The following is a 15,517-nucleotide window of genomic DNA, read 5'->3' on the forward strand; positions in this document are numbered from 1 at the left end:
GGGGAGCTGGGGAGAGATAGCAAGGGGAGAGATGCCAGATGTAGGTGATGGGGAGGAAGGCAGCAAATCACACTGCCACGTGTGTACCTATGCAACAATCTTGCATGTTCTTCACGTGTACCCCAAAATCTAAAATGCAATAAAATAAATAAATGGGAAAAAAAAGATTAGATGTAAACAATCATAAAAAAAAATGAAAATGGCCTGAATGTCTTTTTACATGTAAAAATATTAAATGTTCATTGTAGCATGTTATAAATTCTTACATAGATATAGTGAACAGAGATTCAGAAAGATAGAAATAGTTACTAGGAAGTTAAGATGCATCTTTTTCTATAACTAGAGTCAGCTTCAGGTGCATTTTACATTGTCAGAATCTGGAAAAAACTTTAGGAGTTGAAGAATAGAGGCCTGAGAAGAAACAGAATTCTTCCTCAAACTGTAGTACTGAGCTCTGTCTAAGATCAGAAAGGCAGGAAGGAAAAATCACTTGAATGGTCTCAGAGCAGTAGGTGGGGCTGCCCACAGTACCAGGAGCAGATGAAGCCAAATCCCTCAACAGCCATGCAAATTGACCTCCACCAGCAAAGGAGGGAAGGAAGGAATGAAGAAAGATATCAAAGCAAAAGCAACTAAAGAACCAGAGCCCATAACTCAAGAAAAGACAAAGCCAATCCAACATCTGGATAACTGATTCCAAGTTGAAAATTTACCCAAAGGAATAGTGGAAGTATTCAGAGATATAATACAGGAAAAATGTCATGAAAGGAAGGACTAAATAGATCTGAAGGGCACACTTCGAACCAGGAAACTCTGATACACAGTAATCAATACTGATTATGATTATATAAGGATCAATGTTAACACACATCCTAGCTAAGTTATTGAATTAAATAAAGAATTCTTCAAGTATCCAGGAAGGAAAAAACAAGTTGTCTATACAGAAATAATCAGGGGAAATTTGGGATGGCCCCAGGCTTCTGTATGATGACAGAAACCGGTGGAACAAGTTCAGCTAAGTTCTGAGGAAACATTAAGAACATTCAGTACACCAGTGAGGTTGTCAGTCCAATATAAAGGCCACAGGTAAATAGTCTCAAATACAAAACAACTCAGGGAATACTGAGCCCCTTCCTACCCTTGAGCTATTTTGGCAAAAGATTATGTAGTGAGAAAATTTAGTCAAGCAAGAAATGAATCTAAATTAAAACATTCAAGATGAATAATTATGGTAACAGGACAATTATTGAGCCTCAAATTCATTTTAATAAATAGTTCAGACTAAACAACTTGAGGAAATATGATTGGAGAACAGAATAATACGTTACACACAAATGAAACAAAATGTAAACAACCCTGAGGAGGTGGAAGTATAACAGTGCTCATTATCTAACGCCATGGCATGCTGTCGCACATCTCAAATGCTCAAAAACAGAAACAAATTGTTAAAATATTTTAATATCACTACCCTCTTACTTTTTTTTCAAACAAAAGCTGCCACATGTTTATTAAGATACTAGTGGCTCTATAAGTCATTTTCCATACATTATTGCATGTTCGGGAAAGTCTCTGGGATGATATATCAAGACAGGCTTCTCTTGTGACTCAACTGGACGTCAGTCTCTTTAGGAGTCTGAGTAATGGTGCAATCTATACATCAGGGCCTTGTCTTTTTCATTCCCCAAGGCAAAGTATCCACTTTTGGGAGAAAAATCCGGGTATGAATGTGAGAAGTATTCTTCTTTTTAATGACTGGGAAGTTTGAAAATACTGTACAGGAAGGAAGATGAATCAATCTGACTGCTTCTTTCATTTTTTTCTGAAGCAATTGCCAAGATTTCTGTAGTAGGATTAAAGGTCAGAGAAGTAACACGTGTAACCAATTTCATTATAGCTTTTACTGGCTCCAGGTTTGTTTCCTGGAAGCAAGAATCTTGATTGTATACATTTACCACTGCGCAATTAGAACTACAAGCAACATTCTGTCCTTTCCTAGATGTGGCAATGCTTAATCCGTATAAACTGCCTTCATCAGCAAATCTGTTAAGACACTTCCTTGAGTTCACATCCCAAACATAAACTTCTCCGTCCCCTGAAGAGGCGTACACTTTACTATCTGAAGAGAACGTGGATGCTGCAACCCTTCCATTAATTTTCGTGCTTCCAATCAGTTCTTTGGTCTTCATTGATAGCAAATGCAAATGCCCAGCAATGTCATTTAAGAGAAAGAAGGACCCATCTGGGGAGTCAAAGCTCCTCACTATCTTCTTTCAAACCTCTCACTTGGTGCACAAGAATTAACTTTCCAGCTAGCATGTCGTAGACATAAAGAGCCTTGCTGTGGGTACTTGTGGCTTAAACTTCTTCCCCATTAGCACTAAAACAAGCCTTAAAGATGGGGAACCAACCGTGCATAGTGGCTTATGCCTGTAATCCCAGCAGTTTGGGAGGCTGAGGGGGACGGATCACAAGGTCAAGAGATCGAGACAATCCTAGCCAACATGGTGAAACCCCCTCTATACTAAAAATACAAAAATTAGCTGGGCATGCTGGGGCGCGCCTGTAGTTGCAGCCACTCGGGAAGCAGAGGTTGCAGTGAGCTGAGATCGTGCCACTGGACTCCAGCCTAGCCACAGAGCAAGACTCCGTCTCAAAAAAAAAAAAGGGGTGGGGGACATTTTTCCAAATAGATACTCTGGATTTTAGGATTTGTTTTTCCATCAATCTGAAGTAGTAATCCAGTGACCACCACAATCTGTGCACAATGATGGAACTGCGTGGGTGCGATCCGAGCAGCAGTAGGATGTTCAGCATGAACATGCTGGCAGTTTTTCAAGATTCCTCTTGGCAGAGAAGCTGATGCGGATATGCAATTCCCAGTCCTTTGCGACAAATCATCTTCATCCTGTTCACTTTCATCAGCTGAAGACATTTTCCACTTATGAGTCTGCCCAGGCAGGTACTCCTCCCATGGCATGCTGGAATACGTCTTTAAGTCTCGTTTTAAGGTTGTCTTTTGAAAGTTCACTTTCGCTAGCATTTTTCATCCTATCTTTCCAAAACTGATTGTGTCAACCATTTCCTCATCTTCATCTTCTTCATCCGCCCACACTGGCTTCTTTTGAGGTGGAAAATTACCTTTTGCTTCATTCTCCACTTCGGAGCCACCCAAGTCTTTATTTATTTAATTTTGTAGACTCGAGGTCTTGCTATGTTGCCCAGGCTGCTCTAGAAATCCTGGCCTCAAGCAATCCTCCCACTTTGGCTTCCCAAAGTGCTGGGATTACAGGCATGAGCCACAGCACCCATGCCCAGCCTGTACTTTTCTTCATGCTTATTTTTGAGTAATGAGAATGTATGATTTTAATAAAATGAATAAAATAGTTATTTTGAAAAGACAAATGACAGAATGGGAGAGACTTTGTAACATATGTAAGAATAAATTGTATATACATAAAGAACTTCTACCAAGTAATAGGAATAAGGCAAAATGTTCAGTTAAGAAATTGGATGACAACTTACAGAAGAAGAAATGTAAATAAACAATAAATGTATAAAATGATGCACAACAAAACTAGAAATCAGGGAAGTGCAAATTAAAAATGAGATTCTTCTTTTTTTTCAACCTCCCTCTCACACTGGTAACAATTTTAAAAGATTATTTGTATGCACTGTGGGTCAGTATTCCTGCAAATGGGAGCTCCTGTACACTTTTTATGGAAGCATAAATTGACAACGCTTTTTTGGAGGGCACTTTGGCACTATTTTTCAAAATTTAAAATGCATTATTTCCCTGACCTAGTAAATTCACTTTCTCAGAACTCTTAGAAAAGCACTCTCAAGCCAGTTGCTGTGGCTCACGCCTGTAATCCCAGCACTTTGGGAGGCTGAGGCAGGTGGATCACCTGAGGTCAGGAGTTCAAGACTAGCTTGGCCAACATGGTGAAACCCCATCTCTATGAAAAATACAAAAATTAGCCAGGTATGGTGGCGCATGCCTGTAGTCCTGGCTACGTGGGAGACTGAGGCAGCAGAATTGCTTGAACCTGGGAGGTGGAGGTCACTGTGCACCAAGATCGCACCACTGCACTCCAGCCTGGGTGGCAGAGTAAGACACTCTCAGAGATAGTCATCGATATATGTCCACGAATGTTCAGATGTTTATTTAGTTTTTTTTTTTTTTCTTTTTTCGTGGTAGGGAAAACTGGAACTAATTCAGGAGACTTTGTACTATAGAAGTAAAGATATATAAATACAGAGAAAAGGGACTGGAAAGCTAACTACAAACTTTGGCAGGGGCTTCCCCTGGGGAAAGCAGTGGAGCTGGAAGAGAGCGGGAAGGTGCTGGCTTGTTTTAGACTATCTACTTTTGTGGTGTTGCAGTCTTTTACTGTGAGGATATATTCATTTATTACTTATAAATTTTTTAAAATCTGAAGAAAAAAGTTGGGTAGATGAGCCCAAATCACTCTGTCCTAATCGTGTAGTTTAGATAAGGCTGGGCTGGGACAAGAAATGAAGATGTGACAAAATCAGTGGGGAGAAGGGAAAAGGGAAGGAGGATGTTTAGTGCTGAGATTGCCCTGCAATGCTGAGTAACAATCAGTGTTTTTATAGGGCGTGCTGACTGCAGAATTTCTGTCCTGAAATCCTCCTTCCTTTGGTACAGTTTAGTTGCATATCTGAATTGCCTATGAATGAAGAACTCTATAGCATGATAAAGGGCACTCTTAAAAAAGATGGAGGAGAGCTGGACATTTCTTATTCCACTTAAACAAATGTTTAGTTTTACTGTATTGTTCACATAATGCCCATGTTAGGGATTTCCAACTGAAGAAGATCACTGTAGAGATGAGGGCCACCAATTTTTTTTTTTTTTTTTTGAGACGGAGTTTCACTCTGTCACCCAGGCTGGAGTGCAGTGGTGTGATCTGGGCTCACTGCAACCTCTGCCTCTGGGGTTCAAGCAATTCTCCTGCCTCAGTGTCCCTAGTAGCTGGGACTACAGACATGTACCACCACACCCAGCTAAATTTTTGTATTTTTTTTTTTTTGGTAGAGACAGGGTTTCACCATATTGGCCAGGCTGGTCTCCAACTCCTGACCTTGTGATCTGCCTGCCTCGGCCTCCCAGAGTGCTGGGATTACAGGCATGAGCCACTGCGCCCGGCCCTGGGCCACTGATCTTTTTACAGCTGTTCCCCATCGTATAGAGGCAGTCTTGCATTTTAGAGAATGTTGTTGAATCTGAGCTTCTATGGTCACAGGTGCAGTTTGCTTTCCAGGGGAGGGTCATTGTGTCTTAAGGAAGAGTTAGCTCTAAGAAGGGCCCGTAACCCTCTCTTCTATTCCCCTAGGGCAGCAATTGAAGAGAGATATGGCAGAGATCTGCTCAGCCTCTCGAGGAAGAAGCCATGTGGACAGTCTGAAATCAAGTACGTACCAAGTTTTTTTCTGGTTTTCAGGTTGGGTAATAATGCCTGGTAGCCCCCTCGATTCAGCAGACAGAATTACCAGGAGGTTGAAGGTGCTGTCTGAAAAAAAAATATTTTTTTGGGAAATGAGATCTCACTATTTTGTCCAAGCTGGGTTCAAACTCAAGATCCTCAGTCAGGCTCAGTGGCTCATGCCTGTAACCCCAGCACTTTATGAGACTGAGGCAGGCAGATTGCATGAGCCCAGGAGTTTGAGACCAGCCTTGGCAAGTTGGCAAAACCCCATTCCTACTAAAAACAGAAAAATTAGCTGGGTGTGGTGGCTCATGCCTGTAGTTTTAGCTACTTGGGAGACTGAGGTGGGAGAATCATTTTAGCCCAGAAGGTAGAGGTTGCAGTAAGCCGAGATCATGCCACTGCATTCCAGGCTGAGTGTCAGAGCAATATTCTGTCTCAAAAAAAAAAAAAAAAAAAAAAAAAAAAAATTTTTTTTCAAAAAAAAAAAAAAAAAAAAAAAAAAATCCTTGTGCCTCAGCTGCCCAAGTCACTGGGACTGTAGGTGCATGTCACTATACTTGGCCTGAAATAAACTGTTTTGTGTTTTTCTTATTTTCAATTGTGAAAAATCAGGACAAGCAGAAAAATGGCTAAAATGGACTGAAGCCACAACCTGTTATTAATACCTTCTAAGTTTTCTTGAAGTCTTTTTATACGTACACTTTTTCATAGATAGGGTTATGTTATATATATTTATACTAGAAATTTAATAGAAGGGCTTCTTATTTGTGTGTGTGTGTGTGTGTGTGTATTGTATGCGTGTGTGTTTTAGAAGCAAGAGAAGACAAAAGGAAGGGCAATGTCCTATTTGTCCCCATTAGGACCTCTGAGGGGACACAGACCTCTCGGCATCTCTGCAAGTGTTGATAGCAGAGATGCCCAGAGGTCTGTGCTGATATTATTTTATAGTATCTATTGTATGTAAAATACCTATAAAATTATATATATGTAAAATTATGTATAAAATATAAAAGTATACATATATTTATTGGTTTGTGATAACTATAGGAGATTTGCATCATTAAAAAAACTTTTAAGTTTAGGGGTACATGTGCAAATTTGTTATATAGGTAAACATGTATTATGGGGATTTGTTGTACATATTACTTCATCACCCAGGTATTAAGCCCAGTACCCATTGGTTGTTTTTCCTGATCCTCTTCCTCCTCCCATCTGCCACCCTCTGATAGGCCCCAGTGTGTGTTGTTCCCCTCTATAAGTGAGAACATTTAGCCCCCACTTATAAGTGAGAACATGTAGTATTTGGTTTTCTATTCCTGTTTTAGTTTGCTAAGGTTAATCGCCTCCAGCTCCATCCATGTCCCCGTGAAGGACATGATCTCATTCATTTGTATGGCTGCATAGTATTCTATGGCGTAGATGTATTTTCTTTATCCAGTCTATTATTGATGGCCATTTAGGTCAATTCCATGTCTTCTTTGCATCATTTTATAATGGTCACCACTCACATATGATTTCTGTATCATGATTTTTAAATTTTTTGGTCATTCATTGAATACTTTGAGGATACAGAAATGACCAGGATACGATGCCTACTTTGGGAATACACTCCCTCTTTTTTTTTTTTGAGATAGGGTCTTGCTCTGTTGCCCAAGTGGAGTGCAGTGACATGATCTCGGCCTACTGCAACTTCCGTCTCCCAGGTTCAAGCGATTCTCTTGCCTCAGCATCCTGAGTAGCTGTGGTTATAGGCACGTGCCACCATGCCTGGCTAATTTTTTGTATTTTTAGTAGAGACAGAGTTTCACTATGTTGGTCAGACTGGTCTTAAACTTCTGACCTCAAGTGATCTGCCCACCTCAGCCTCCCAAAGTGCTGGGATTACAGGTATAAACCACCGTGCCTGTCCCAAATTTTCAGTTCTAATGTTGACCATTGTCACAGAGATGTCATTGTATGTAGGCTCTCACAGGAATGGATTTTAAAAGAGTCAGTTCATATTGATCTTTCCAATTCTAATTTAACTTTATAGGGCTTTACGTAATGTTTATGTTTGTATTTCTTTCCTCTGATATTGAAGACCTGACAATATTAGTATAATTATTTGCCTTATTTGGTAATATGTATATAAAATCATTTAAAAATAATATCAATATTGCTACTAACAGTAAAGATTTTGAATAAAGCTTAAGATTTCTTTGCAGTTCCTTTTGATCTTAGACCATAGTAGGGCACTTAAACATTAATTTTCTCTGTGGGATCATTAACCAATTTTACTGATAGTTAAGTTTATTTACTTCAGTTTGTTTTAAATTATAGGGATTGTTTTCTTTTTCCTTTTCATTTAGTTTTACGTTTTTTGAATATGCAAAACATTTGCATGTCCAAGGGTCCAGACTACATCAACTTAGACAAGTTTCTCTGTAATTCAGGAATGGTTTAGAACATTTTATGGAAGATAAGTGGGCCAGTTGACCAAAAAACACTTGTTCGTTTATGAAAACCATAAGCTGTTAGCAGTATACCCAAAAACTTTTGAGGTGATCTGATGGAAAATGGCCATATTCTCTCTACTACTTCTTGCAAAAGATATTTAGCAGAATGAATCTGACCTGAAATGATATTTCTTATTTCCTTACATATTTGACGTTTGCCCTGTTACTTGGTAAATTCAGAGAGACTGCAACACAGTCTTTTCTGTTGCTTGATAAAAGCCAGTCAGTTCCTTCTAAGAGTATACCTCAGAGAGGAAGTGGCAGTAAGATATAAGAACTGGGATTGTTTCCAAGGCTAAAATGAAACTCTGTTTAGGTGACTTGTTTTTGTCACCCCATGACATGATCTTCAGGAAGATGTTCTAGAGGACAGTGGATGATTTTGCTTATCCAGGGCACTAGCTAGGATTTTTCACCTCATTGGCTACCCTGAGAAACTCAAGCCTATGATGGGACCTGTTAGGGCTTAAGGCCAATGTGCTTTTTTTTTTTTTTTTTTTGAGACGGAGTTTCACTCATGTTACCCAGGCTGGAGTGCAATGGCGCGATCTCGACTCACCGCAACCTCCGCCTCCTGGGTTCAGGCAATTCTCCTGCCTCAGCCTCCTGAGTAGCTGGGATTACAGGCACGCACCACCATGCCCAGCTAATTTTTTGTATTTTTAGTAGAGACGGGGTTTCACCATGTTGACCAGGATGGTCTCGATCTCTTGACCTCGTGATCCACCCGCCTTGGCCTCCCAGAGTGCTGGGATTACAGGCTTGAGCCACTGCGCCCGGCCCCAATGTGCTTTTTAAAAGCGTGATGGAATAGTTTCCTTTTCCACAGTGATGGAGAACACCATGGAGAAGAGAGGGTGAATGTTGCCAGGCCACCATTCCCACGGTTCAGATTTCAGACCTGGATTGTCATTTTGTCCCAAATAGGAGGAAAGACAATGAAATGATGATGTGACAACAAAACTGATGACAAATGCCATGAAGATGGGGCTGCTCTTTTAGGGGCCCTTCAGTCAGTCACTTGTGATGGGAGAAAAAAATTTTAAAATTGAGACAGACAATTTAGCTGTAAGACTGACCTTTCAATCCTGTGACTCACTATAGGGAAAGAATTCCAGTTGTATCTCCTATCATACCTGTCTTTCTTTTCCCATTCTTTTTTTTTTTTTTTGAGACAGAGTTTCGCTCTTGTTACCCAGGCTGGAGTGCGGTGGTGTGATCTCGGCTCACCACAACCTCCGCCTCCCGGGTTCAGGCAATTCTCCTGCCTCAGCCTCCTGAGTAGCTGGGATTACAGGCACGTGCCACCATGCCCAGCTGATTTTTTGTATTTTTAGTAGAGACGGGGTTTCACCGTGTTGACCAGGATGGCCTCGATCTCTTGACCTCGTGATCCACCCGCCTCAGCCTCCCAAAGTGCTGGGATTACAGGCTTGAGCCACTGCGCCCGGCTCTTTTTTCATTCTTTGAAGACAAACGAGCATCACTGAAGAGTGGATTTATTAATTCCAGTTGACCATTGGTGCATTTGTTTGAATATGGACACTTTTAATTTTTATTTTATTTTGGAGATGGAGTCTCGCTCTGTTGCCCAGGCAGGAGTGCAGTGGTGCAATCTTGGCTCACTACAACCTCTGCTTCTGGGGTTCAAGCACTTCTTGTGCTTCAGCTTCCCAAGTAGCTGGGATTATAGGCACATGCCACCACATCTGGGTAATTTTTGTATTTTTAGTGGAGAAGGAGTTGTACCATGTTGGCCAGCTGGTTTTGAACTCCTGGCCTCAAGTGATCCTCCCACTTTGACCTCCTGAAGTGCTGGGATTACTGGCATAAGCCACTGCACCTGGCCTGGAAATGGATAGTGTTATAATGTGTTGTACTCCTTTAAAAATTGTATATAAGATGGGTAAAGTGAATGGAGAATGTGCAGTTAAGCTGTCCTGCTTAATGTATTTGTAATAAGTGGTGCAAATGTTCATGCGAGGAAAGGCAGAGAGAAATAAGAACATTTGTTTTAAGATAAATAGAGTGGGAAAGGTGAGGTAGCTGAAAGAAGGGGACAATTGGAAAATATAGGGCCTTTAATTTCTAGAATAGCAGAATTTGCCATATATACATACACATATATATTATATATGCCATATATATGTGCCATATATACATACATATATACACATATATATATATATGTGTGTGTATATATATATATATATATATATATATATATATATATATATATATATATATATATATATAATGATGCATTATCTTATGCAGCTGTGGTAGGGGACCATGAGTTTACAAAATCCCAACCCTCTTTGGGTAGGTGGGATTTGGAGCTCCAAATTACCAAATTTCATCAGAGTGAAGAATCTAAGAAAAGAATCCTAAGAAAACTGAAGAATACTAAGAAAAAATTTAGTTTAGAGTGGTCCTGGGTGTCAGCAGAAGCAATAAATAGCAGAAATGGTCATGCAAAGACTGTAGATACTAGAAATAATGATCCAAAAAACAAGTACATATATTATGTTTAAAGAAAAGAGTGAATTAAGAGCATGAGTAGGGTGACTTTCAGAGGTATCCAAGAAATTTTGAAAGGGAATGAGATAGAACTTATATAAATAAAATATAAAATACTTAAGAATTCAGTAGATGAGATGCATTAAGTAACACATTAACTATAATTGAAGAGGGAATTCAAAAAGTAGAAATGAGAACAAACACAAGGGGTGGGGACAAGGTTTGGGGAAACATTTGTTGGTCAAAGGATACAAAATTTCATTTAGGAGGAATAAGTCCAGGAGACCTATTTTACAACACGATGACTATAATAATAACAATGTATTATATTATTGAAAACCACTAAGAGAGTAGATTTTAAGTGTTTTCACCACAAAAAGTGGTAAGTACACCAGGTAATACATATGTAACTTAGCTCTGTTGAGCCATTCCACAATGTACACATTTCAAACATTATTTTGTACATGATAAACATATACAATTTTTTTGTCAAGTAAATAAATACATTTAAAAAAAAGAAAAGAAATTATCTGGAATTCACCATACAAAAAATCAGAGGCTAAAAGTAAAGAAAAATTAAAAGACATGGAGAATAGAATGAGAAGGTCAATGCACACCTAATTAGAGTTCCAGAAGAGAACAGAAACAATGAGAAGAAATTTTTAAAGGAACAGAGCTTGACAATTTTCTAGAATTGATGGGAGCCATAAATCTTCAGATTCAGGAAGCAAAATAAATCCTAAGAATGATGAATTAAAAGGAAATTCACAAGTACACACAAGAATGGTCAAACTGAGTAAGATCCAAGTTAATGAACAAGTCCTAAAGGCATCCAGAAAGAATGATTACCTATTAAGGAACATTTATTAGAGCAACAACTGGTTTTTTCAACAGCAATGATGAAGCCAGAGACTGCAGAATTGTATCCTTAAAGTACTGAGAGGAAATAACTATCAACCTGGAATCTGTATTCCTGGAAAAATTATTTTTCAAGAAAGAAGAAAAAAAAAGATATAATCAAACAAAAAATTAGAGTTAACTATGAGCAGATCTTCAATAAAGGAACTTCTAAAAAATACACTTCAGGAAGAAGGAAAATAATCCAGGACAAAAAGTCTGAAATGCAAGAAGGAATAGTGAGCAAAGAATATAGCACGTGTGGATAAATCTAAATAGTTTATAAATAAATGGTATTAATATCAACTTGGGTGATTAAAAAAAAGATGGAGCAAAAATATTGGACATTAAAAGCTTATAACTTGTTAGGAAGGATAATCAGAGTTAAAGCATTCTTAGGTATTTTATTACTGAGGATAAGTAAAATATTAACCTTGAGTAAGCAGATTCTTCCCGTCAAGCCACCAGATGAGAATAGAGCCTGGTCAATAGCTTGATTGCAGCCTGTGATGCTCTAAGCACAGGGTCCAGCTAAACCCTATTTAGACTGGCAATTACAGAACTGTGAAATAACAAATGTGTATTGTTTTATGCTACTATGTTTGTCATGCAGCAGTAGAAAAATGGATACAGACTGGTGTGGTGGCTCATGCCTTTAATCCCAGCACTTTGAGAGGCTGAGATGGGAGGATCACCTGAGGTTGGGAGTTTGAGACCAGCCTGACCAACATGGAGAAACCCCGTCTCTACTAAAAATGCAAAATGAGCCGGGCGTGGTGGCTCATGCCTGTAATCCCAGCTACTCCGGAGGCTGAGGCAGGAGAATTGCTTGAACTGGGAAGCGGAGGTTGCGGTGAGCCAAGATCACGCCACCTGGGCAACAAGAGCAAGATCCAGCCTGGGCAACAAGAACAAAACTCTGTCTCAAAAAAAAAAAAAAAAAAAAAAAAAAAAAAAAAAAAAAAAAAAAAAAAAAAAAAAAAAAAAAAGAAAAGAAAAAAAAGAAAAGAAAAATAGATACAATTTGTTTAATGTTTGTCTCCTACATTAGACTCTGAGGTCTGGGATGAGGTCTGTATTGCACAATTGATTTACTAATATCTGACACAATGCCTGGTCTGTGGTTTATGATCAGTAAATATATGATGTTTGACTAAATGATTGTAAATGAATGAAAAAGGAGGCAACCAGGACTATGCTTGGACTTTTCCTTTGTTGCCTTATATTCATATTTCGAATAGCTGTACTTTGTTAATTAATTAATTTATTTTGAGATGGAGTCTTGCTCTGTTGCTCAGCCTGGAGTGCAGTGGTGTAATCTTGGCTTGCTGCAACCTCCGCCTCATGGGTTCAAGTGATTCTCCTGCCTCAGCCTCCTTGCCATACTTTAAAGAATCACTGAGAAAAGGATCATAACTCCTATACTTTCATCAGAGAAAATGAAACACAAAGAGTTTTGGCATCTTGCTCTCCCCAAGTGAACAGTGAAGAATTTCTGGGATCGAAGAAAACTGGACTTAAGAAGTCTTGGTCTTTTGCTATCTTCTCTAGCTCATGGGCAAAAATTGGTCTCTAGGTTCTAAGTTAAGATATGGGCAGAGAGAAGCATGCAAAGGCATTATAATAAGATTGTGCAGAGAATTTCCAGAACCGAAGTTATATATGTGCTTGTTTTTTTTAGCACCCTGAAGCGGGCCCTTGAAGTCTTCAAACAGCGTAAGTGATTAAAAAAAAAAAAAAATGTATTCATTGCCCTTGGCAAGCTCTGTGTCTGTCATCAAAGGTGTGTTTTAATTTGAACAGCAGTTTCATATTGGGTGAAAAAAACTTTGAGCAACTCCTAAGATGAGACAAAACTCTACAGGCTCGAAATGAGCTGGAGACCCTGCGTACCTGCACATCATGATGTGTGTTTGCCCTACTTAGGGCGGTGCCTCTCACACTTGCATGAGCATCAGAATCACCTGGAGGGCTTGTTATTGGCACAGATTCCTGGGACCCATCCCCAGAGTTTCTGATTCAGGAAGTCTGGAATGGGGCCTAAGAGTCTGCGTGTCTCTTATATTCCCAAGTGATGCTGAGGCCACTGGTCCAGGGACCGTGCTGAGAATGGCTGCCTCAGAGGATTATCTATACTTCTCAGGTCTAACTCAAAGACACTGTCACCCAAGAGCTCCTTCACACCTCCACCTGCCTTAGCCAGACTGTCTACAACCTAACCCCTTGCATGTTCTTATTCTCAGTCTAGGTTCCTTTTCCCAGAGCCACCTCTGAAGGGCTTCAGACTTTGGGACTGTGTTGTGAGTGTCTTGCCATTTCTCCCAGATCACCAGACATTTGTATCCAGAATAAACTTAATTACAGTAAGCATCAAAGGAAGCACTGTCTTGGTTCCTTCACCTCCTACTCTAATCTGCCTGTAGCCCCACCACTCACCTGGAACTGCCCTCTCCGAGAACACAAGCAACCTTTGGGTTACTAAATTTAGGGGACAATTTGGGGCTTCTTTTAGCCTGACTCTTCAAAAGCATTCAGTGCTGTTGTTCATTTCTTTCTTCTGGAAACCTGCATCCCTTCTGAATCCCTTGGATTCTTCTTGCTTCTCTGGCTACTCATCTGTCCCTTTCCATATTACAGATCCTCGGAGCTTGGTTCTATCCCTTCTCTTCTCAGTCTGCCTAGAAAATCTCATCCTTGTCCCTGGCATCAGCTATCACCTTGACATAGAGAGTGTACAGATCCATGTTTTCAGTCCAGAACTTTCTAAGCACCAGACCTTACATCCTGTTGCCTACTTAATGTTTCTTCTTGGGTGTTTCAAAGGCACTTTAAATTCAAAATGTTTGCAGCTGAGCTCATGATCTTCCAGGCTGTTTGCCTAAGGAAGTTTGAGATCTGTTTATTTTTATTTTTATTTTTTAAAGTCAGGGCCTCACTCTGTCACCCAGGCTGGAGTGCTGCACATTCACAGCTCACTGCAGCCTCAAACTCCCAGGGTTAAGCGATCCTCCAGCCTCAGCCTCTTGAGTAGCTGGGACCACAGCTGGTAGCAGGTGGTAGCATGCACCACCATGTCTGGCTAATTTTTTACTTTTCATAGAGATGGAGTCTCATTATGTTGTCCAAACTGGTCTTGAACTCTTGGGCTCAAGTTATCCTCTAGCCTTGGCCTCTCAAAGTGCTGAGATTACAGGTATGAGACGCTGCACTTGGCCATTGAGATCTGTCTTTCTAGAACCACATCCTGTTGTCTCCTTAAGAAGTCTTATTTATTTATTCATTTCTCCCCAGGGTCAGGATGCTATGTCCTAGAAATGATCCCTTTTGGCCAGTTGCAGTGGCTCATACCTGTAATCCTAGTGCTTTGGGAGGCCAAGGTGGGCGGATCAGCTGAGATCAGGAGTTGAGACTAGCCTGGCCACCATGGCGAAACCCCATCTCTACTAAAAATACAAAAGTTAGCTGGGCATGCTGGTGTATGCCTATAGTCCCAGCTACTGTGGAGGCTGAGGCATGAGAATCACTTGAACCTGGGAGGCAGAAGTTATCGTGAGCTGAGATCTTGCCATTGCACCCCAGCATGGGTGACAAACTGAGACTGTTTCAAAACAAAGAAAAAAGAAATGATCCCTTCTTCACTCCTCTCCTTCAGCCTTTTAAGAGGAGAACCCAGTGGGAGGTAGTTCCCTCCTGTTTTGGATTTATTTTCTTGTTTGGAATGGGGTATTCTGATTTTATCATACTTCTTGAGAGTGGTGAAGGCTAATTTAGAAAGGAAATAGAAAGTCTTTGGAAATACCGATGTCAGAATTGTCAGAGTTCATCTCTGTTGGGGTGAAGTTCTATTTCTCTTCATCTTTTTGAGGCTAAGGAGTCATTTTCTTTCTGTGTTTGTCATCTCTGCTTTTCTTGAGTAGGTAATTATTTATATGGTATGAGTCTGGAGGGAAATGGAAGACATAAGTTATCGTAATGCCCGCAGCATCCTTTCTTAATTTCTCACTTCTCATTTCCACTTTGTGGCCTTTGGTTATAACTGTAACTTGGAATTCAGCCAACAGATTTCTATTTAGTTCCTGTTATCTGAACGTGATGACAAGCAGAAGTTGGGTGATCCAGGGTGAATGGCTGGCACATTGGTTTTCAAGGGGT

At 40.0% G+C, this 15,517-nt stretch overlaps 1 protein-coding gene and 1 pseudogene across 2 annotated transcripts in view; one reads left to right on the plus strand and one right to left on the minus strand.

The window, feature by feature from the left end:
* The window catches only part of PSTPIP2 (proline-serine-threonine phosphatase interacting protein 2), a 103,875-nt gene that overhangs the window by 51,569 nt on the left and 36,789 nt on the right, over window positions 1–15,517 (plus strand). For both annotated transcript variants that reach the window (XM_017529709.2, XM_037738986.1), the window contains exons 3-4: window positions 5,358–5,435; window positions 13,047–13,081. In XM_017529709.2, coding sequence (XP_017385198.1) covers window positions 5,358–5,435; window positions 13,047–13,081 — 113 coding nt within the window. The remainder of the gene's footprint in view (window positions 1–5,357; window positions 5,436–13,046; window positions 13,082–15,517) is intronic.
* LOC108305057 lies at window positions 255–3,178 on the minus strand (annotated as a pseudogene).

The sequence above is a fragment of the Cebus imitator genome, unplaced genomic scaffold (assembly GCF_001604975.1).
Source record: "Cebus imitator isolate Cc_AM_T3 unplaced genomic scaffold, Cebus_imitator-1.0 Scaffold60, whole genome shotgun sequence".
Classification (NCBI taxonomy): Eukaryota; Metazoa; Chordata; class Mammalia; order Primates; family Cebidae; genus Cebus; species Cebus imitator.